The 24,342-nt window shown below is 41.8% G+C and overlaps 1 protein-coding gene across 2 annotated transcripts in view; it reads right to left on the bottom strand.

The window, feature by feature from the left end:
• Positions 1 to 13,514: 13,514 nt before the first annotated feature.
• Positions 13,515 to 24,342, bottom strand: part of VTA1 (vesicle trafficking 1) — an 85,179-nt gene continuing 74,351 nt past the window's right edge. For both annotated transcript variants that reach the window (XM_048844366.2, XM_048844367.2), the window contains one exon: positions 13,515 to 14,846. In XM_048844366.2, coding sequence (XP_048700323.1) covers positions 14,701 to 14,846 — 146 coding nt within the window. In that variant the 3' untranslated portion in view covers positions 13,515 to 14,700. The remainder of the gene's footprint in view (positions 14,847 to 24,342) is intronic.

Below are 24,342 nucleotides of genomic sequence, written 5' to 3'. Positions count from 1 at the left end.
CAGTGCAGATTGACCCAAGTCTTAAGACTATTTTCCCCTTGAACACTTGAATTCAAACATTTCAAGTTCACCTCAAGAGACATCACCTTCTCTTCCATTTCAAGGGGGTCTGGAAGTTCTCTCTAAATCCCTCCTCCTTCCAAGACTTTCTTGGTGGTTTCCCCCATTATTTCCCCTCTGAATGCCCCCATGTCCACCCTCAAAACCTACAGTCCCTCTCCAAGAAGTTGACCCTACTGCCTCAGTAGCAATCTCAGGATTTAAAGAGTTGCAAGCATATACCTGGAGGCAGAATCTGGCCATAACAGCATACATGCACATAAGTATGCAGCATCTCTTTGGATGACTAAAGCAAGATCTTGACCAGCTCCTTACGTGATCTATCCAATCAGACGTCAATAACAAGCTATTTGGTTTTGTTTAATGTTCACCAGTTCTAACATACCTGCCATTATTACCTCCCATATCAGAGGAGAGGTTTAGCTTTCTTTTAAACAGCTTATGTAAGTTGTTCATCAAGCATGAGTCAGTGATAGGGATGAATATGCAGGCTGAATGTAGGCATCAATAACTGAAAGCCATCATAGAGGGGTAAACACACAAAAAAAAGGAAAAAGAATGAGCACATAAATGTCTGCACAGCTAGGTCCTACCTGCTCTGAACCCCACACAGTCATCATTGGAGTCTAATTTTGTTCCTGATAGTTCAAATCCCTGTTCTTGCATTTTCATTTCATTGTTAAAGATTTTTTGGTCCTAACCTCTTCTTACGTGAAGCAAAAAGGCTGACAAATGAAATTGCTGAAGGTCTGATATAATCACACACACTGATAAGCCGGATGCCAATGTATCATGTATTAGACTCCATACCAGAAGAATTCTGACCAAGTTTGTTACCTTCCTCTCTTGTTGGGTGACAAACATGCTATGGTCTGAGCTTAAGAGGGGTGGAAATAACCACTTAAAAGCTGGATTTATGCAAATCTATAGAACCCTTACAGCGATAGCTGTGCATTTTAGGTTAAATGAGTTATTGAAATGTGTGTGTTGTTTATGCATGCCATTACACAAATTACTACCAGCCATTTAGTGCAATGTGGTATAATTAAACAAAGTTCAATACCAGACAAAAAGTCATGCATATACTGTACTAATTCTTTTGAAGCCACTAAGTAAAGGCTTGCCATATGTTTAAATGCCTGTGGAGCCAACTACAAAGTCACACATAAACATTCTCCACCCCTCACCTCCAAGTTAAATCAGATTCTAAAACCTTTAGTTTTCCTACGTCTCCACTGTAAAATGAGATTTAAAAAGCAGCAGTTGAGAGGGCTGAGTTGTTCTGCATGTAAATGTATCTGTAGAGTTCTCTCTTATTCTGGTTTTGCTTGCAAAGACAAATTAATCCCTGGTGTTAATCCACTGTGTTCGACAGAATTACATCACACATGGGTTTTGCTCAGGCAGCTTTTCCTTCCCTATATTTTATTGTTTTGAAATTTCAACATACAGAACATCTGTTTTCTATTATTTCTAGCAAGAAACAAACATATCCATTACACTGAAAAATACCAATTCTGTTGACACATATAAAAATTACAGTGCATCTTCTTCTTATTAAAATGTCCACATTGCAGAAAAATAAATGAAACATCCAATAATATAACTAACAAACAGAGAGCATTCAAAAAGGAAGCAAGAAGGGAGGGAGGGAAGTCCAATATTTGGCAGAGGAGAAATTAAAAAGACAGGTGAGAGAAAACATACATTTCAATTATATTGAGAGTAAATGGAGATCTACTAACAGACAATTTCCTAGACACAGATCAGAATATAGGTTATGAAAGATGAAACTGGCTGCAACTTCCATACATGGTTCAACTTTAGAATCTGGGTTTAGTTTCTTTTTTTCCATCCATTTTCCTTCAGAAATTCCTGTGCAGAGCAAACATTCCACAATAAAATCTTGTTATTGTACATTCCCCAGAGTTTGGCTGGAAAGGAGGATAGCTGTGGAAACCCACTTCATCAATAAAGGCTTTTTTTAGTGCTAGTACATTCGGTATATGTTCTTTAGCTGAGCTGCAGGACTCCTACCAGCAAAAATTAATAGCGCTGTCCTCTATTTTCATTTATTTTTTCTCTCTGCTCTTTTAATTAAATCTTATCCTAGGAATCAGTAAGAGTGAAATGACAGCACCTTTGGCAGCAGAATTAACATATTGTATAAAATCATTTTATCCTATGTTGCATGGTCCTTGACAGCAAAATTTGGCACAGTCAGATTATCCATGAAAAGGTATCTTGATGCATCCATGCAACTTCAGAAACATTTAAGGAAACTAAAAAGAAAAGGAGTACTTGTGGCACCTTAGAGACTAACCAATTTATTTGAGCATAAGCTTCCGTGAGCTACAGCTCACTTCATCGGATGCATCTCACGAAAGCTGTAGCTCACGAAAGCTTATGCTCAAATAAATTGGTTAGTCTCTAAGGTGCCACAAGAACTTCTTTTCTTTTTGCGAATACAGACTAACACGGCTGTTACTCTGAAACCTAAGGAAACTAAGTCTTGGTTTTCTTGGAAAATCTACTGGAGTCTAGATAAGTTGGGAAAAAAGATTATCTTGATTATTTATTACAAAGTGTCAGAAGTACATAGCCCTTTCTAGTAGGAAATAGTCGCAAATGAAAGAAAAGCGAAGGCCTTGGCCTCAATGTTATGGTGGTCTCTAAATGAGAGCATGCACAGTGAAGGGACTAGCGACACAATGGCTCTGGCACCAAAAAGCCCTTTGTCACTAGTCCAGAAATATTTCATTACACAAAAGTAATCTGCCTCTTGTAAACGTGTTAGGCCCCCATCCTGCGAACACTTACGCAACACGAGCAGTCCCATTGAGTTCAATAGGACTATTGGCCTGGGCAAAGTTACTTCTAGAAGTGTTCGCAGGATGGGAGCCTACTGTGTAGCCCTTCTATTATCAAAGGGCTGGTGAGTTACAACGCAGTGACCGTGAGTGGTTGCATGCATGTTTTGCAAATACAAATTTGTTGTTAATATCTACATTAAAATTAACCCAAGATTTCAATACACTTCCTGGCTATGATGAGTCTGAAATAATCTATTGTATGTGACCTGCCAAATGGTTTTGATGAATGAAAATGCTTGTGGTTAGTTACAGTACCTTGGGTGGCTAAATATTTACTAAATACAGACCTGGTCCTGCAAACCCATACTCATATGGGTGAATAGATATTCCCTATATTTTGATCCACATTGTGCCTCAGAAATGAACTATTAATAAACTGCCATACTCGAAGTAAGACTGGGCATGAATTAGGGCTGTCAATCGCAGTTAACTCACGCGATTAACTCAAAAAAATTAATCGCGATTAATCGCACTGTTAAACAATAGAATACCAATTGAAATGTATTAAATATTTTTGGATGTTTTTCTACATTTTCAAATTGATTTCTATTACAACACAGAATACAAAGTATACAATACTCACTTTATATTATTTTTATTGAATATTTGCACTGTAAAATGATAAACAAAAGAAATAGTATTTTTCAATTCACCTCATACAAGTACTGAAGTGCAATCTCTATCATGAAAGTGTAACTTACAAATGTAGATTTTTTTTGTTACATAACTGCACTCAAAAACAAAACAATGTAAAACTTCAGAGCCTACAAGTACATTCAGTCCTATTTCTTGTAGACCAATCACCAAGACAAACAAGTTGGTTTACATTTACGGGAGATACTGCTGCCCACTTCTTATTCACAATGTCACCTGAAAGTGAGAGCAGACATTCCCATGGCACTTTTGTAGCTGGCATTGCAAAGTATTTATGTGCCAAATATGCTAAACATTCGTATGCCCCTTCATGCTTTGGCCACCAGTCCAGATGACAAGCTTCCAAGCTGATGTTCGTTAAAAAAACAATGTGTTAATTAAATGTGTGACTGAACTCTTTGGGGGAGAATTGTATGTCCCCTGTTTTGTTTCACCCACATTCTGCCATATATTTCATGTTATAGCAGTCTCAGATGATGACCCAGCACATGTTGTTTGATTTACGAACACTGTCACTGCAGATTTGACAAAACGCAAAGAAGGTACCCATGTGAGATTTCTAAAAATAGCTACAGAACTCAACCCATGGTTTAAGAATCTGAAGTGTCTTCCAAAATTTGAGAGCATGCTTTCAGAAGTATTAAAAGAGCAACATTTCAATGCGGAAACTACAGAACCCGAACCACCAAAAAAGAAAATCAACCTACTGGTGGCATCTGACTCAGATGATGAAAACGAATATGCATCAATCTGCTCTGCTTTGGATCGTTATCAAGCAGAACCCATCATAAGCCTGGATGGATGTCCTCTGGAATGGTGGTTGAAGCATGAAGGGTGTGATACCCTGGGAAAGTTCTATGGCCTGTGTTTTGCAGGAGGTCAGACAAGATGATCACAATAGTCCCTTCTAGCCTTGGAATCTATGAACTTTGCAGATAGAAAGCACAGGAAACCAGCATGTTTCCATGGGGCTGTAAGTTATTTATTTATTATATTTACTTTACTAGCTAACAGTTTAATGATTTACAACTACTGACTAATTTCTTAAAATATTTTCCAGTATTTTTGGGAGAAGTCGTTTTTTAATTTTGGGAAGACATCCTTTCAGCCATACTTTACATCAGCTTATTGTCAAAACGGTGCTTTCCAATTTACTTGCTCTTTTTTGTTATGCTGAAGGTATATTTTATGTGATTTACACTCCTTTACATTTGTGTGCTGAGATCAAAGTATCTTTATGGACCGGACGGGTGAGCCCAAACTTGAACCTCAAAATGCTCTCTAAGCTTCCCACACGTGTGTGTTGGAGGAAAGCTGGGTGACCATGGCCAGACCACTTTTAAGCAGCGGTCGCATACTAAATCAGCGCAGCTGGCAGTTGGGAGCATTGCTCCAGCTATGTGGTTGCAATAGCGCTGAATTTTGACCAAGTCGCCCTCCGTAGAGGAGGAACTGGCAGACTTCAGCGAGTTGTGTTGCAACCTGGTGCATGGGGTTGCAGCGCCTTTAAAATTTGGTGTGACCTGATGCACAGAAGTCTGTTCCTCTGTGGCAGAGCACAGGGAAGTCTGCTGAAAACTCCACTCCCTGGAGGCACCAACTCACACATTCTGTGGTAAGAGAGACTCCTTGGCTGAGGGAGATGGGGGGGGTGGGGGGAGGGGAGGGGTGGGAGAGGACAAGCAAGAACAAGAATGGTCTTCCTGCTGGGGTGGGGAGGCGAATGACTGGAATTTGCCTCCCTATGAAGAGATTGTTGCCACCGCTGCTGTTCCTTACACCGGGAATGGTCATTTCTCGTCTGCCACTTCCCTCTCCCTCCATCTCTTCAAATCCCTTCCTTAAAATCCATATCCTCTGTCGATGTCGATACAATTGTCATATAAATAAAACCTTCACAGTAGCCTCCCTCACTTCATTCGTCACATCCTATTTTTTCTTGCTGCAGTAGCTTGTAAATTCTTCATGGTGTGGACCTAGTCTGTATTCTGTAATGAGCATGTCTATATTATTGGGGGGAGGGGGGAAAAGGGGGTTAGGAAAGAAAATCTGGCAGCTATTTCTGCTTCCAGCCTTTACAATTTTACAGACTTTTCCATCAGTTGTTGAATCTGCTATCTCACCTCTGATCTTTTGAGATTAAGACTCTTTTGTGCTCCTTCATGGAGAGCATGAGGGAATAAAACCAAAGGGTTTGACATTTGATTTGAAAATAAATTAAACCCTCAGCAGTTATTACATCTTGTGTTGTGTGTATGCCATGGGAAGGAACAATCCAAACAGCAAACAGTGAGGGATGTGACAATGTATTTGGAATACATGCTGCCAAAATCAATAAGATTAGTGATGATTAAACATGTAGTAACAATGCCCAGTAGTGTTCTTACATTAAAAATTGTTCTTACATTGTTAACCAAACTTAGGCATTTACTCCTATAGACTCATGCTAAAAGTCTTTGAAAAGACATTTTATATTGTCAAAGAGCACAGACTTTTATAGCACTGGATTCAAGTGTACTCAGTTTAATCCTTATACAGCGCTTTATAGTTTCAAAGCACTGTGCCAAAGTTAAACTACCAGTAAATAATTCTCAACAGTTTTGTGATGTGGTAAGCATACATATCCCCATTTTACAGATGAGATAATTAAGGCAAGGAAAAGTTAAGTGACTTGCCCAAAATCACTCAAGTTAGCGTCAGGTTTAGGATTGGAATCCAAAGTCTTGATGGCCACGCCTGTCTCTCATCCTCAAGAACCAAATGCTTCACTCTCTTTAATGAAACCTGTATTTAATCAGTGGTATCTATGAATTACAAGCTTTCCTCATGCTTTAAGTGTATTTCTCAGGGAAGGGTGTAATAAGGTTATATTTGGTGTGAGCAGAAAGAATCATATGGAGCATCATCGAACTAATTCAATTCTCAAATACCTTACAGAGCTAGCAACCTCCAAGAGTCAAGTTTTAGACCTCACTCAAAAGTTATAATCTCTACCAGCAGAGGCAGATGGCATCAGAAACTCTCATAGCACAGTGCTTTCTGGCAGTATTTAAAGTTTCAAAACTCAAAGATTCCCAATATCTGTCAACTATGCCCAATTTCAAGGGACATCACTCATTTGATTCCCAAAGTTACCTATGGTCCACATAAGTTTGCTGGCTTCTTGCACTTATTGTTGAAAGTTATTTACATCAGGAATACAGGTGATAGAAAATGTTTAAACTCAAGGAAGCAATCACACAGAACTTTACATTTTCTGTATGCTTAATATTTTGTGTCCCTCATTTTCATCTGCCAGGCACTGCACCTCACATTTGGGCCTTGGCAAGTGGAGCAGAAAGGGTAGCACTTTTATAGATTTAAGCAACAATTTGCTAAAACCTGTAAATTATGCAGCTGCCTAATGCAGTATTCATTGGCCCCTAATTTTAATCATGTATCTGACTAAAATTGTTCTCCTCAGGGGAAGAGTGCATGGTGAGAGAGGCTACGGATGTCCGATGAAGTGAGCTGTAGCTCATGAAAGCTTATGCTCAAATAAATTGGTTAGTCTCTAAGGTGCCACAAGTACTCCTTTTCTTTTTGCGAATACAGACTAACACGGCTGTTACTCTGAAACAAGGAGACAGTAATATAACATGGTATATAAAACCATCCAGGAAACCTCCCAACAGGCTCAAATGGTGGCTCAAAGCAGATACGGATGGAATCTGCTCACAACCTCAGCCTAACCAACCTTGGTGTTGGAAAAAGGAGATGATGAAATCTGATTTACACATTTATTCATTAGGGAGCAGACCTGCACCATGGACCAGAAAGTCAAATAACTCTCCCTTGCTCCCATACCCAATCATCTCCATCACTGTTAACAATTCCACCATCCTCCATTACACAGTCCGACAACTTCACTCATCTTCTCCTCCTCTCACTCTTTTCACCACAGCAAGGCTGCTAAATTTGGGTTTTATTCCTCACTCTATATGCCCTTACTTTTAAATCCATGGTCCATGTCTGGGTCATTTGTCATGTTGTCATGTCATGTCATGCAACCTCCTGCTCTACTCCCTCCACTTCCTTGTTAAGCCATCCAAAATGCTAAGATGAAAGATATTTTCTTCACTTGATATTCCAATCACGTCATTCTCCTCTTAGAATCCCTTCACCATCTTCCCATTACTTTTTGCCTCATGTCTTATTGCATCTGTCTTCATGGCTGAGGATGAGAGGGAGATTCCCAAACCTGAGCCACTCTTTTTAGGTGGCAGATCTGAGGAACTGTCCCAGATTGAGGTGTCGTTAGAGGAGGTTTTGGAACAAATTGATAAATTACACAGTGGTGGGTCACCAGGACCAGATGGTGAAAATCAAAGTAATGCACATTGGAAACCATAATTCCAACTATACATATAAAATGATAGGGTCTGAATTGGATGTTACCAATCAAGAAAGAACTTGGAGTCATTGTGTATAGTTCTCTGAAGACATCCACTCAGTGTGCAGCAGCAGGCAAAAAAGTGAACAGAATGTTGGGCATCATTAAGAAAGGGATAGATAATAAGACAGAAAATATCACATTGCCTCTATGTAAATCCACGGTATGCCCACATCTTGAATACTGCGTGCAGATGTGGTCACCCCATCTAAAGGGAGATATATTGGAATTGGAAAAGATTCAGAAAAGGGCAACAAGAATGATTAGGGGTATGGAACAGCTTCCGTATGAAGAGAGATCAATAAGACTGGGACTTTTCAGCTTGGAAAAGAGACGACTAAGGGGGGATATGATTGAGGTCTATAAAATCATGACTGGGGTGGAGAAAGTAAATAAGGAAGTGTTATTTACTCCTTCTCATAACACAAGAACTAGGGGTCACCAAATGAAATGATTAGGCAGCTAGTTCAGAACAAACAAAAGGAAATATTTCATCCCAGAATGTGCAGTCAATCCGTGGAGCTCTTTGCCAGAAGATGTTGTAAAGGCCAAGACTATAACAGGGTTCAAAAAAGAACTAGATAAATTCATGGAAGATAGGTCCATGAAGGGCTATTAGCTAGGAGGACAGGGATGGTTTTCCTCACCTCTGTCTGCCAGAAGCTGGGAATGGGCAACAGGGGATGGATCACTTGACGATTACTGTTCAGTTCATTCCCTCTGGGGCACCTGGCATTGACCACTGTCAGAAGACAAGATAATGGGCTAGATGGACCTTTGGTTTGACCCAGTATGATCCTTCTTATGTCATTCTTCTTCCCTTTGCCTTCAAGCCTCCACACATCTCTGCTTTCACTTCATCCTATTGATCCCTTTGGTCCACACAGGACTCTAAAGACTGTGTTTCCATGTTGGACCTGTTCTTGGAGCCCCCACTTTCCCCACAAGTGTGCAAAACAAGGGGTAGTCAATAGATGGACCATGGGCTAAATCTGGACTGCCAGATGTTTTTAATGGACCTGAAATCTTTTTACTTATTATCTTGTTACTGCAGTGTGAAAAATGTTTCTCTGGAGTCTGGACCTTGACTACACCTTGACCAAGAATTTTGGACCTTGAAAAAAATAATTGACTACCCCCCCTCTAATGATTTTTTTACCACTAGGAATTTCTGTGTATCACAGTTTTTGGAAATCTAGAGCATTACATATGAGAATTGCCTGTCTGTTCAGACTAAGCTTCTTGATACAGAGACCATCCCTCCAAATATTTTTGCAACTCTCCAAGAACGCTGCTGGCATTCAAATGAGAATGACCCTTTCGCTGCTGGCAATGAAATTGTCATGATTCTAAGGCATACTTTCATGTTTTGAGTCCTGTGTGACATTTCCCTTTTTCTCTAACTGTGTGTGTGTTTGTGATGTGGTGAGAAAATAAAGCAAGAGAAGGGATACCATCACCTGTACCTCCCACAAGGAGCTGGGTTAGGAGTCAAATACTGGAGATCATAAGAACTCCGGTGACCATCAGAAAGCTGCTGGTGCTGCTGGGATCACATGGTTCAAGACTTGGTGTCAAACGCAGAGGAGGATGTTTTCCCATGACCCAGATCTGATGCTTTAACCATTGGCCATGCTCTATTCCAGAAGCTGTATGGAGAGGAGCTTGTTAAAAGAAAGTTGATGGTCAGAATCACATTTACATTGGAAAGCATCTTAACCTCAACTACAGTCATTATGAAGACTTCATAACAATAGAAAGGAAATGCCCTTCAACCTTGTGCAAGTCTAAACCTTTTCCTAAGTTAATATGCATATTTCTCTAGTCATGAAACCAAGGTCCTATTTTTTTGTCTTCATAAAAGGGAGAGCATTATTTGAAACAACATACAATTAAAATCTCATTTTTGGGTACTGTATTAACTGGTTCCTTGCTTTTATTTATTAATAGTATTCAATGTTTAACACATTTGCCAACATTATCCACCTATTTGTATCTACTTTACCTCAGATTTTATCTATACTTGGGATAAGAGATAACTGTGAAGACTTTTGGTTGGCATTTTTAATTACAACCACTGTATTTACATTATAATATTCTATATACGTACCAATCCATCACAATACAATAACCTTCCCTGTATATAGTTTATGTAGGTGAAAATCAAAATGGGAATGCTTTCTCAGACTGAGTCTTGTGTAGCCTATAGGATGGTTTCATTTAAGAAATAAGTAGAAATTAGGTTTTGGGCCTAAGTTAGTTTAAGCGTAGCGGAGTATGGGAAATTGAAGTTGCTAGTATGAGAAAGTAAAGAGATAGGTTGGGGATAGTATGATGCAAAAACTGAAGTTAGCAAGGACATGACCCAAAGTTATATTATGGTTATGTTTTGGTTATAACTGACTTGAGCAAGGTTTTAATCCCTAGAATTCTTTGAAAATTCTGGCATGTTTTATTAAAATGCTATCTGTATTGATAGTATGGGAAGGACATTGGTGCTGTTGTTAATGTAAAAAGTAATGAGTAATGCAAAAAGCCAAAAAGAGGTGGTAGAAACATAATTATGGTAAGGGACAGTTTAATGTTAATTTGTATTACAATGCTTTCCAAAAGGAGTAGTTTTGTTAATTTGGAGAGAGCTCCAATTAACATCAAAAAGGAACAGAATTATAAGGCTATATTTCACTCTGTTGTCAGTGGACTGATCACCCACTGATACACTTTCATCTTTGAGTGTAAGTATTATTGTAGTATTGTGCAAGTAGTAATTGCATGCCCATTTACTTAACTAATCATTTTTCTTTAATAAAGTTTGGTTTTATCATTCGAAGTGCTGCCTAGTGGTCTCTTACTATATAAATTTTCTGTAACCGACCTAGAAGCTCAAACCTGAAAACTAAATTGGGTGTTACTGCAACCGTATCTTTAACAACTTAATGTTAATGGAACATTTCAATTAAAGGTTACATGTGACCCTATAAAATTTTACCAACACTGGTCATCTTTGAAACATTCCATCAACTGAAACGATGGCAGCAATTCTAATGGACTATCTCCAGAATTGGTAGAGTCTTTCAAAACCGTGACGCTTCTTAAGGGTTCCCACTGTGTCATGCAGAGGATTTCTTGCCTTGCAGGGTGAATTCCACAGAACACTTGAATTCCTGAACTACAACTACTGCAAGACACTTTTCCTACCTACAGGACAGGTGGAAGTTTAAAACTTAGAACTCTAAAAGTATTAAGAAAATCAGTGCTACAGAAATACCCATGCATAAAATTAATACTAATTGAAACCTTTTAATAAATGTAGTATTCTGAAAGTTATTAATAACAAAAATGAACATAGAAGAACCAAGGCTCTATTTATGTTTTCTACACTCCGTAGACTGTGGGTTCAGTTTTCACAAGCTAAGCAGGGTAAGGTTTGACTGGTATGTGGATAATGTGTCCAGATTTATACTTGCAGGCAATGGTGTATGACTCAGCAAGTGACACTCCTGGTTAAGTCAGTATTAAACTAATTCCCAGCACAATGTTAGAGAGAGCTGTGGGTGGAGGTATCACCTTTCTGAAAGAATGTAAAATGAGTTCATGGACACTTATTAAAAGCTCCCATGCTACTTAAGATCAAGGCTGCTTGTTTCAGTGCCTGTGCCAGACTCCAATTAGGTTAATGGCATTCTACTTACCGAAATCCTCCCTGCATCAGCTGGATACAGCAACGCCACTGCTCCTAAACTGTTGCATAACATTAATGTAAACTTTTGAAATAGCTGCCATATTAAGCTAATCCCAGAAAAGGCCTTATTTCAGCGGAATATTCATAAATTGCAAAGTTCATCTGTTTGGATGAGAAGCACTACATAGGAAATTATTTATTCATAGAGCAAAATGCTTATTACAAACATCCATTTTTAAATATCTTTTTCTTTTGGCTGAACACAGTTGGGCCAAATTCTGCCTTCAGTTACATGGATGCAACACAACCTCTAATTAAGTCAACGGGAAGGGCACACAGAATTAGATTAGGTGTAGATGAAAAAAGGTAGTGTGCCAGCAGCTTATCTGTAGTAGCTGGCTTGTCAACAATAGCTAATTAAAAATAAGTCCCTGAAAGGGAAAGACCCTTTTTGTACCATAAAATGCCTTGATCCGTTTAAAAATATTAAAAGATTGTGGTTTGGAGTTCAGCGTTAGATTACTTTTGAATTTACAGGCAAAAGAATATTAGAGGATTTCCTTCGGGGCGGGGGGAGGGGAATCCATACAAGCAGTTTAAGAAAAAAATGCTACTGAGACCCTTGCAAACAGCTTTGGAAACCTTTTAGTTCAACTCATTTTAAATTTCCATCCCTTTCGCAGACACCACCCTGAAATTGTCATCTGGTTGGAAAAGCCAGATGCTGCAACTGTTGCCCCTGTGGAACTGCCCGGGGCTGCTCCACTGATGATGCTCCTTGGAGACTTAACATATTACCTGTAACCTGCAGCCAGTCCTTCTCCTTCTTGAGCGACCTATAAAATCAGTGTATACTTCTACTCAATTATTTTCCTTCTAATCCATTGCACTGGCTCACTAAATTCTTCCCAGAGAAAACTTATTTTTAATTTAAAAAGCCCCGACTAACACTGTACTCATTTGAGAAACATTATTAAAACAAAGCGTAACATTTACTTAACGTATAAGTCAGACAAACAGCAAAACTTAGCTTCTTCCCTAGGGTACTCTGGGGCTTTATTCTTTAATATTTATAATTAGCTGTGTGAACCTAAGACGAAAAGTGCGAGACCAAATTGCATACTTTTAAAATCATTTCTAGATAGCAACAGGTTTCTCTAGGTTGATAACTCAACATATCATTTTTCTTAAAATCCAGCTTTTCTAGTGACAATAAAATCCCTTCATATATATATAAAATGAAGGGATTCCATATATATGGAAGAATTTACCAATAGTTTTGTCTGATGGTGATAAGGGCTCGTTCAGCAAACTGAAGCATCTCTGACGTGCTTAAAGTACTATAATGAACCATGAGCTCATTGCCAAGAGCTACAAAAAGTTATTTGTCAGTAATGCTTCAGAATTGTTTGTTCTAAACTTGCAACAACGTCCCTTACACACACAAACATTAAGTTGGGATTCTTAGACGTGTAAGAATGAACTTGTTTTATGCATTAATTTGTACTCAATTAAAATGCTTAAAAATATATTACAAATGATCACACTACCTTTTCAAACATGCTGTTGAACAGAGCTTGCAGTTTTAACTGGATGTGCTTTGCATACCAGATTTTACATACCATTAGGCTGCTTTTATGTACTTTAAATACCAGCTATATTTCCATCCCTGGAAAATAGTGTAGGCATGAACAGGTGTGCACATCTGATTTGGTATTTTGTAAAGAAAGACGTCTATCAGGTTTTACTGGTATTCAAAGATGTATTATACAAATAGACAAACTACATAGTGTACTCACTGAAGGCGATCATACTAATTTAAGAATCTTTTATTCATTTGTTTTTATACAGCATGGATGCAGTTTTAACAATCAATAGCTCCATAATTCCCCAGGACAAAGCCTATAAAATGTTCAGAGTTCAAATTCCAAAATATTTTAATCAGTTCTAGAATCTCCAAAATCTCCACAAGAAAGTAAGCAGGGGAGGATACTAGCTCTGTCGCACTAACCATAGTGATGAACCTGAGCTGCAAAGTTTGGATCTAAACAGAGACTATGAAGGTGTCAAAGTCCAGGCATTCGGTTGAGGGGTCATTTGGCTGGTGAAAGAAATGGGGCAGCTGTGAAGCTTAAATCCACCGTGTTAGGATCTGGGCTTTGGGCTCATCTCTGGTTAACACTAGTACCACCTTCTTTTAACTATCCTTAATATAGAAAATTTAAATTGTCCATGCAAAATGAGTAACAGTTACCAGACTCAATACGTAGCCGTCCACACACACTCACACATATGTGAGGGGGAGGAAAAAGAACATCTAAATGTCTTTGCCCAACGCTTCAAGAAATGGACGTTCCAGTACAATAAATTATCAATTAAATCTCAGTATTCTTCTTTTCAAGCCTCCCACACCTTTAACTTGGTCTCAGATAATACCATAACAATTTAGTTGTATTTAAGTTGTATTTTTTAAAAAGGACTTTTCTGGATGTACATTAAGATCATTTCATGATCCATCCGGCCCCACACTCCTGCTATCTAAATTTCAGTAGAAAAGCCCTAATTTTTATTTCCAGTCCCAAAGCCATTTTTCATTTGAAATTTTATTAACAGTGATAAATTCAGACTCAATGAATGCTAGTAGAGCACATTACTTTGTTTTTCCAAAACAATAAAGAGAGATTCCATGTTTTTCCTTAAACACTCTAAATACTGTTGCATTAATTCTAACTCTTAAACAGTGTTCAGAGTGCATTCTCCAGTATCTTGATCACATCACTCCATCCATATGTTTCCAGTTCCACTGTGTGGAAAATGAAAACCGGTTGAGTTTGCTGATTAGTGCTACATCAGGGATCTAATACTGAGAAACAGATTTCATTGTCATGGTCAATGGAATTGAGAGCTTTCATGTAACTGTGTCCCCCTGATAGGCAGAAGGTAAAGTAATGGATTGTTAGTTCTTTAGGCAAAAGACATGAATCTGCTGGACAAAGGCGTCATTCTCTGCCTGTAGTCAGTAACTTGAGGGCCTTCTGTAGATTCTGCACAGCAGTGCTCACATCTTCATACTGCAAAGCACTGCCAGCATATTTGCAATATTTCTGAGCTCTGGCAAAGTCCTCTGGTGTCAAACGGACTTCCCCTGCAAAAACAAGATAATTAAGAAGTAAAAATATAAGAAAATTCAGGGCTTTATCTCAGATCAAGCATACTGTTTTACTTAAAATGCTTGAAGTAGTCTGTTTATATGTTAACAAAGGGCATGAGAAGAAGTGCTGGTCCTACGCCGTTATTTTTAAGTTCATTTTCATGTATAATTCTCAGTTTCTTTGGTTCGTTCTAATATTATATGGGGACCTTCAAAATCTGGACATTTATGTGATCCAGTGCCTTTTATGAGTAAACCAATACCTTTGAGAAAGATCTGCCCTTTATCTGAGGTAGCTCAGAAGAGCTTTCAAACTATAGTAAGTTAACTGTATTCATGTTACAACCTGCGTGAAACAAGGACAGTGGCTTATGTGTTTATTGTGTAACTGCTTTACTCTCAGCATGGAATAATACACTCACAGCTGAAGCCATTCTCTCCGTGTTTGTATAACCTTCCAGATACAGAAACGTCCCCTATTGAGATATTTGTGCAAATACTACATTTCTACTTTTACCTATTGAGGAACAGACTAAAGCATTTGTCCCAATATTATCAACATATCTGCAATATTTTCAGTTTTACGTAATCAGAGAAAGCAAGATTGCTCGATTAATTCACCTATTTTTGTAATTTTGACAAACACCAGCCAAAACCCGAACATTGATCTGTACAAACTTCTCAAACACACACACAACTCCTACTTTTCAAAAAGGTGTTGGAGATGTAAATCCTGATTCAGCAGACCAGCATGTGAATAGTCCCACTGATGTGCTTAAAGTTAAGCATGTGCTTAAATGCATTGCACTGAGGGCTTAACCAATTCAATGCAAGTTAAGGCTAACGCTCATGTAGCCAATATAATTTAGGGCCCGATTCTGAAACCTGTGCTCATAATGAATAGTATATTTTACTCTGTAAATAATCCTACTTCTATCAATGCTACTCAAAGTGAAAAATTGTGGTCCTTAGGGATCTTCTTTGTCATATTCATCAGAAAATTTTTGTTTAAAAACCATGTGTTATATTGGACATTAATACAAATTTATTTAATCCAGGGCTCCCATAACCACCTATTATATCAGGTCATAATATTTTAGTATTTAAAATGAATATTTATTTAGCATTCATTTCTTATACAATGGGGGTTTTAATAACAGAAAACCTGTTTAAACTCAGATATTGTAAACGTAATTCTTTGAATGTTTAAACATGAATATAAACATATGAGTTTTATCCTGTACAGTTCAGTTCAGCTGGATTTCCTTTTCTGAAACTCACCAACTGTGTAGTTGCTGATATTATGCAAATATTTACTTCAGAATCTCAGTTGTTTACTTATCAAGAAATGTTTCTAAGTACCCATTATATTTCCTCATCCATTTTTCCACTTTTAGGCAGCTGATTTGGGGCAAATAAAAAAAATGGGAAGATAGTAAATATTAAAAACTAAATATCTTTATTCATTTTCTAATAAGAGCTAGGTATTATTAATTATTATTATGACTCCATTTTTCCAGGAAAATACATTTTATGGTTGCTGTGTTCTGTTTAAAGAAGTTAAATCTACAGTACACATTTTTTGTTTGTCAATTGATAGACATAGTTTAGTGGACAAAATCTATATACAATTTTTAAAGCTTGTTTTAATATTTTTAATTTCAGTTTAACCTTCTTTGGATCTGATTCATATGTCCTGGATGAATAAGTACCAATGATTTTTCAGATGAATAAGTTAAATAATGATTTAAGTGTCTATATTACTGAAGATGGACAACATATATCAGCCAATCAAAGCAAATTATAAATGAGATTCTTTTGGGTTCAATTTTGTTATATGGCAAGAAGTTAGCATACACATAACAGCCAAATCCAGATGATAATTACTACTGTCATACAGTGCGGAAACATTTAGTAGTATCATTGAGATTCATCAGTAAAACCAGGTCAGTGAAACAACCAGCCCTCCAAAACAAACAGCATATGACTAGGAAAGAAGCTCTTGAGATTTAATTTTATCCGAACTGAAATCACACTCCACACCCGCACCTACTTTCATCTTCAAAATATAAAGCCTGAGAAAGAATAGATGTTGAATATTCTGGCATCTGGCACCTGTCAAACCTGTAAGATTACTGTATGATGATAGTGTACTTTAGTGAATCAGATGAGCCAGTTTACGCCTTTTTTAAAAATATACTCATACATACCTGGTATGTACACATTTGTCCATATTTATTAGCCTAAGTGACATTTAACTGAGTCAAACCAGTTAGGCTGAATTCCACCACCACACTGGGTTATACGTTTGAAAAGTAAAAGAAGAACAAGTTCCCCTTAGACATTTTTTCCTTCATATTATGATGCCAAAAGAAACTAGAAAATCATTCTTTAAAAAATAGACACGGCATCATTCCAGTATTCAACTAATTTACTGGAACAAAGCCTAAATTAACCCACCTAATCTTATTTTTACAGCACCAGGTCTATTAATGTTTTGTTGGCATGAAATCTTATATTTTATGACGCCTCCTTCAGATACCACCATATCAACACTTTAGGGAAAGGTTCTAGCAATTTTAATTTATAAACCAAAGTTTACCCAGTAAGGGCCTCATCCTATCAGGTTCCGAGCAGCCTCAGCTCCTGTTAAAGTCAGCATCTCACAATGGAGAGAGAGTATAGAAAAAAAGTCAACTGTAATTTTCCTGAAATACTTTATTAAAGTATTTACTTGGAAATGATGTGGAGAAAAACTACAATATTTGTAGTTATTTCAAAGCTGTCATTTAGATAGCCTGTCCATTTAGTAACTAATTAATTTCAACCTATATAATTTAAAGGCAAGAAAAATATTGACGCACAGGAAAAGCTATGCTGTACCAATCCTGAAATAATATTAGTATAGTAGTTATATTCATTACTGAAATTTGATAGTCATTTGCAATCCAAAGCTAACTTCCACCAGCCATGATTCTTTCAGCTCAGCAATTAGGAACATGATGAAGGGCATTTTGAGGAGGGATAAGAAAATCATGTAGTGAGAAAGGAAAGCAGTTTTTGAAAGAAAAACAATTGATATTTTACACAATATCTGATTTATTATTTAATTTAAATTGCTACTCACAACTTGGACAAGTTTAGATAAATTGGTTTAAAACCACAGTTTTAATGAAACCAATGCACTGTGGTGTATAGGCAAGGCCTTAGATATAGTCCACAGAAAATCAAAGCTGTGACGGTGATTAAAATTATTAGTATGTGTTAGCAGTGCTTTAACCATTCTTTAAATATACGAACAATGCACTAATTGGAACCATAATTATTTAAAATAGTGAAAGTTTCTTTTCCTATTAAAAAGAAACAGTTAAGATACTCAAAATGTAACTAAACTGAATTTTTTTTTTTACTGTATCACTTAAATTAATAGATTCATAGATTCCAATGCCAGAAAAGACCACTGTGATCATCTAGTCTGCTCTCCTATTTAACACAGACCATAGAACTTCCCCAAAATAATTCCTCCTAGAACATATCTTTTTTAAAAACGAGAAAAAAACGGTTCCCTCCCCTTCGTAACTGTTGTTCTTTGAGATGTGTTGCTCATGTCCACTCCATTCTAGGTGTGCGTGCGCCCACGTGCATGGCTGTCAAGAGATTTTTGCCTTAGCGGCACCCGTAGAGCCAGCTGTGGTGCCCTCTAGAGTGCTGCGCTCATGCTGCAGTATATCAGGTACCACTGACCCACGCCCTCTCCGTTCCTTCTTGGAACAGAGGGGCAGGAGGGCGGGTAATGGAATGGACAGAAGCAACACATCTCGAAGAACAACAGTTATGAAACGTACGTAACCCTTTTCCCTTCGAGTGCTTGCTCATGTCGATTCCATTCTAGGTGACTTGCAAGCAGTATCAATGGAGGTAGGCTTGGAGTTCACTGTCGTGAGGCTTGTAGCACACTCTGCCAATGCCAGTGTTGTCTCGCGCCTGCTGAGTCATGCGTAGTGCAACACAAACGTATGAACGTATGGCCAGGTGGTGACCAGACAAATTTCTTGGATCAACACCTGTGCCAGGAAGGCTGCCAAAGACGCTTGCGTTCAAGTGGAATGAGCCGTCATGATTGCCGGCAGAGGCGCCTTCGCCAGCTTGTAGCAGTAGCGGATGCAGGCAGTGATCAAAAACGAGGTTTTCTGGCTGACACCGGGCAACCCTTCATCCTCCCTGCGACAGCAATGAATAATTGCGTTGATGTACGGAATGGCTATCAATGAGGCGGCCAGGGCCAGTCTGACATCCAGAGTATGCAGCCTGTGCTCCTCATCTGATGCATGAAGGTTTGGACAGAGGACGGGTGAGTAAATGTCTTGGCCAGCGTGGAACTGGGAAATGACCGTGGGCAGAAAAGCCAGGTGCAGACGCAGCTGGACTTTGTCCTGTAGAAGACAGTATAAGCTATGATGTGAGCGCCCTGATTTTGAACACCGGCTGGGCTGAAGTTATAGCGACCAAGAAGGAGACCTTCCAGGAGAGAAGCAGAAAGGAGCTGGAAGCTAAGAGTTCAAAGGGGGGACCCATGAACTTTAAAAGCATAAGATTCAGGACTCAAAGGGAGACCAGGTCCTGGATGTGCAGGTACAGATGCTCTAGACCCTTCAGAAACTGCACTGTCAGGGATGGGTGAAGATCGACCTGCCCTGAAGCGGAGGGCATAATGCCGAAAGGGCCGCCAGGTGTACCTTGACCGAAGACGACGACAAGCCCTGAAGCTTAAGATGCAACAAATAGTCCAGGACGTTCTGCAGTGGGGCTTCCTCCGGACGAATGTGCTTGTCTGAGGCTCAATATGTGAAGCGTTTCCACTTTGCTACATAGGTAGCCCTGGTGGAAGGCTTCTGCTACAGTCCAACAGGTCCTGCTGTGCAGCAAGAGCACTCCCGCTCACCCATACTTAGCCATGCAGCAGCCATGCCATCAGGTGCAGAGATGCCAGGTTTGGGTGCAGCAGATCCAGTCCGAGAGGTAACTGCAGTGGGTCGGTCACCAGAAGACCCAGCAGCATGCCGAATCAGTGCTGGTGAGGCCACACCGGGACTATCAGGATGACAGAGGCTTTGTCTTGCTTTACCTTTAGCAGGACCCTGTGGATAAGCGGCACCGGTGGAAAGGCGTACATCAGCGTTCCCGACCATGGAATCAGGAAGTCACCCGACAGGGATCCCTTGTCTCTGCCGTGCAGAGAACAGAATATGTGGCACTTTCTGTTTCATCTGGATGCAAACAGGTCCACCTGGGGAGTTCCCCACCGTCAGAAGATCAGGCTGACCACCTCCGGATGGAGGGACCATTTGTGGCGAGACGAGATGGTCCTGCTGAGGTGATCTGCCAGGACATTCTTGGTTCAGGTAGGTGAGCGGCCACCAGATGGATGGCATGCCGCACGCAAAAGTTCCAGAGGCTTAGTGCCTCCCGACACAGGGCCGAAGACCTGGCACCGCCTTGCCTGTTGATGTAATACATTGCAGCCATATTGTCTGTGAGGATCTGCACCACCTTGCCTCTCAGGTGGAGCAAGAATGCCTGACAGGCCAGGCGCACCGCCTTGAGCTCCCTGACATTGATATGAAAGGCTACATCGTTCTGCATCCAGCAGCTGTGGGTGTTGAACTAGCCCAGATGGGCCCCCCAGCCCAGGTCCGATGCGTCCAAGACCAAGGTGAGCGATGGTGCTGGGGACAAAAAGGGAACTCCCGGAAACACTGACTTGGGGTCTAACCACCAGTTCATGGACGAGAGGATGTGGTTTGGTACTGTGACCACTCGGACCAGGGGATGCCTGCTGGGAACGTAAACCATTGCCAGCCACGTCTGCAAGGGTCATAAATGAAGCCGGGCATGACTGACCACGTATGTGCATGATGCCATGTGGCCCATCAGCCGCAGTCATGTGTGGGCCGTGGTGACTGAATGTCTCCTTATATGGGATCCTGAAAGCATTCTTTCGGAAGGACGGCCCTGGCTCGCGTGGAGTCAAGAACTGCTCCGATAAACTCGATGTGCTGGACTGGCATTAATGTGAACTTTTCTATGTTTATTAACAGGCCCAGGTCGCTGCAGGTGGAGTGCACCAGACTGAGGTTTCTTTGCACCTTCTCCGGAGACCTGCCCTTGATGAGCCAGTCATTGAGATACGGAAAGATCTGGACCCTCCAACGTCTGAGGTAAGCGGCTACTGGCACCACACATTTCATGAAACCCTGGGGGCCGAGTACAGGCCCAAGGGTAGCGCCACGAACTGGAAGTGGTCCCTGTCCATTATAAAATGCAGGAAACGTCTGTGTCCCAGGAATATGGAGATATGGAAGTAAGTGTCCTTTAAATTGAGAGCGGTGTACCAGTCCCCCGGATCCAGAGGGGGAATAATGGAGGCCAGGGAGACCATGCAGAACTTCAATTTCTTGAGACTTGTTGAGGCCACCCAGGTCCAGGATGGGTCTAAGGCTCCCCTTGGCCTTTGGGATTAGTAAGTATTGGGAATAGAAACCTCTTCCTTCCATTTCTTGAGGAACCACAGCCCCAACTGCAGGACCTTGTTGGCTTCCTGAACCAGGAGTTGCTCGCGAAAGGGGTCCCTGCAGAGGGATCGGGAAGCAGGGCGGCAGGAAGGAGGGGTATCCAAAAACTGCAGGGTATAGCTTTGAGCTACTGTGTCCAGAAGCCAGCAGTCCAATGTAACCCACGAACAGGTGGAGTGGTAGGGACAAAGGCAGTTGAGGAAAGGATGGGCAGGATCCGTCTGGATGACTGGGGCATCGCTCTCGAGCGCATCCACAAAACGATCACTTTTGGCCGCCCGAGTGTTCAGCGGGTTTAGCGGCTGGGCTGGTGAGCGGGAGGAAGGGCAGCGATGGCAAACCGAGCATCCTTTCTGGCAGATCCCTACCAGGCTTGCCAAGGCCTTGATGGCAGCAGAGGCTTGAATGGCTTTCTGGCAGACTGCGGGATATGCGTGCCCAACAAGCAAAGGGTAGCCTTCATGTTCTTCAACCCGTGTATCCTGGCGTCTGTCTGATCGGAGAAGAGTCCAACTCCATCAAAGGCGCGGTCCTGAATCGAGGCCTGCATCTCCTGGAAGAGGCCCACTGTTTGGAGCCAGAAGCTGCATTGCATGACCACCCTTGCCGCTGAGTCCCATGCCATTTGCAGGGAGCATCTGGCTGCCATGGCACCGTCCTTTACCAGGGTGCCAAACTCTTGAACCTGACCCTGAGCAATGGAATCCTGGAACTTTTTAAGACTGTCCCGAAGATTAAAATTATATTGGCCCAGCAGGACCTGATAGTTCGCCACCTGGAATTGTAGGCTGGCTGTTGAATAAATTTTTCTGCCAAATAAACTGAGTTTTTTGGCTTCTTTATTTTTGGAGTAGAGGCGGTGGGAACCTGCTTGTCCTTTTCATTGGCTGCAGATACAACCAGCGAGCCTGAGGCTGGGTGAGTATAAAGGTACTTGAAATCTTTGGCGGGCAAAAAGTATTTTTTCTCTGCCCGTTTCGAGGTGGGCGGGATGCAGGATGGGGTCTGCCACAGTGACGTGGCAATCTTGAGGACCCCATCGTGTATCGGCAGGGCAACCCAGGCGGGGCATGGAGGCTGAGAGGACATTGAAAAGGGTGTCCTCCTGCACCTCGAGCCCCGAGTACTTGATCACCTGCTGGAAAAGGGCTTGATGCTCCCTAAAGTCATCCGGGGGGCTAGCCCTGGAAGGTCCCACAACTGCCTTGTCCAGGGAAGATAAGGAAGACTTGGTTTCCGGTGGTGGCGCAGAGGGCTTGGCAGCCGCTGGAGAGGGAGGTTTAGGGGTGGATATGGGATCCTCTACCCTGACCTCAGAATGGACTTCCGGTACTGGACCCAGTGCTGGTGGAGCTGCCGCCCGTTGCTCCGACAAGGCCATCGAGGAGTAATGCGAAGGGGGCATCGTCCTCACCGGAATGCCCCCTGCTCTCCAATACATTGGCCACTGGCCTTGCTGCCACTGCGGTGTCATGGACGATGAAGCAGGCTCCAGTGCCCAATCCCGTCGCTGAGACTGGGGCGATGGGCTGAACTGGGCCTCCATGCCAAAGGAACCACCTTCCAGCGACCAGGGAGGAGCTGTCGACGCCTAAGTCTGTTTACCGGTCATGGCTACCGGGGATCGCTGGCCAGACGTAATTGACTGATGACTCTACCGGGGAGAGTGGTCCCGGTGCAGGGGGGACACCAGCAATACGATAGGGAGATTTCCCATGGTGCCGGCGATCAGGACTGACGTCTAGAGGTAGATCGGTGAGAGGGTGAAGGCTACCGGTCATCGTATGGGGAGCGTAGACACCGTGCAGTAGAGTATTGCTGAGGAGCCCGGGAGGAAAGTCCATATGACCGATGACAAGATTGGGACCTGGCTCAGGATTCTTTAAGCCAGGATTCTTCACGGCAAGGCCCATGAGCCAGTGGCAGCTCCTATGGACCCTAAGTGCAGCTCCCTGTTGATCACGCTCTCCAGTGGGGCTGCGGCTAAGGCCGACTCCCTGCGTTCCCTGGCCCCACGCCATTTTGGGCGGCCCCGGCTCCACGTCGCTCCTGGAAAGGACCAGCACGCCCCCGGGGAGTAATGGGGGGAGCAGAGATCTCAGTGTGCTGCTCCTGCCTGCAAGCACTGCCCCCGCAATTTCCATTGGCTGGAAATGGGGAACTGTAGTTGGGAGTTGTGGAGGCAGCGCACAGAGCCATGTGGCCCCCCAGGGGCCGCAGGGGTGTGTTGGCCCCTTCCAGGAGCGACGTGGGGCTGGGGCCGCGCAAAGTAAGTGCCACTTTCTTCAATGGCAGATTCTGAATAGCTCTTCCACCACCCAACCTGCAGCCTCCTAGTGACAGCCCCCCACACCGCCTCCTGCACTCTAAGTCCCAGCCCTGAGTCCCCTCCCAGAGCCCACACCCCATACCCCCTCCTGCAACCCGTATTCCCTCCTGCAGCCAGGACCCCATACTCCCTCCTGCACCCAAACACTCTGCCCCAGCCCTGACCCCCCTCCCAGAGCCCGCACTCCATATCCCCTCCTGCAACCCATACCCCCTCCTGCAGCCCTGAGCCCCCTCCGGCACCCAAACTCCCTCCCAGAGCCAGCCTCCCATGCCCCCTCCTGCAGTCCAAACAATATTATCAATAACGGTAATATTACCATACCAACGAACAAAGAACTCGGAGTGTTCAAATGTCTGTGTCAGGTTGATGTGGCTCTCACATTGAAGATTTTTTACCAACGTGGCCCCCACTTCAAAAATAGTGAAGAGCACTGCTCTACGCAGTGGAGATTGACATTTCTTGTCTGGTGACCAGTGGTGCTGCTCCGCCCCCGAAGGGGTCTTAACAGTGGGCTTTCCCTCTTGGGGACCCTTAGCCTGTTCCTGTGGCACCGAAGACATCATAGGAGCAGATGGAGACCTGTGCA

This window comes from Caretta caretta, chromosome 3 (genome assembly GCF_965140235.1).
Source record: "Caretta caretta isolate rCarCar2 chromosome 3, rCarCar1.hap1, whole genome shotgun sequence".
Classification (NCBI taxonomy): Eukaryota; Metazoa; Chordata; order Testudines; family Cheloniidae; genus Caretta; species Caretta caretta.
This window is presented reverse-complemented; position numbering and strand designations above follow the sequence as displayed.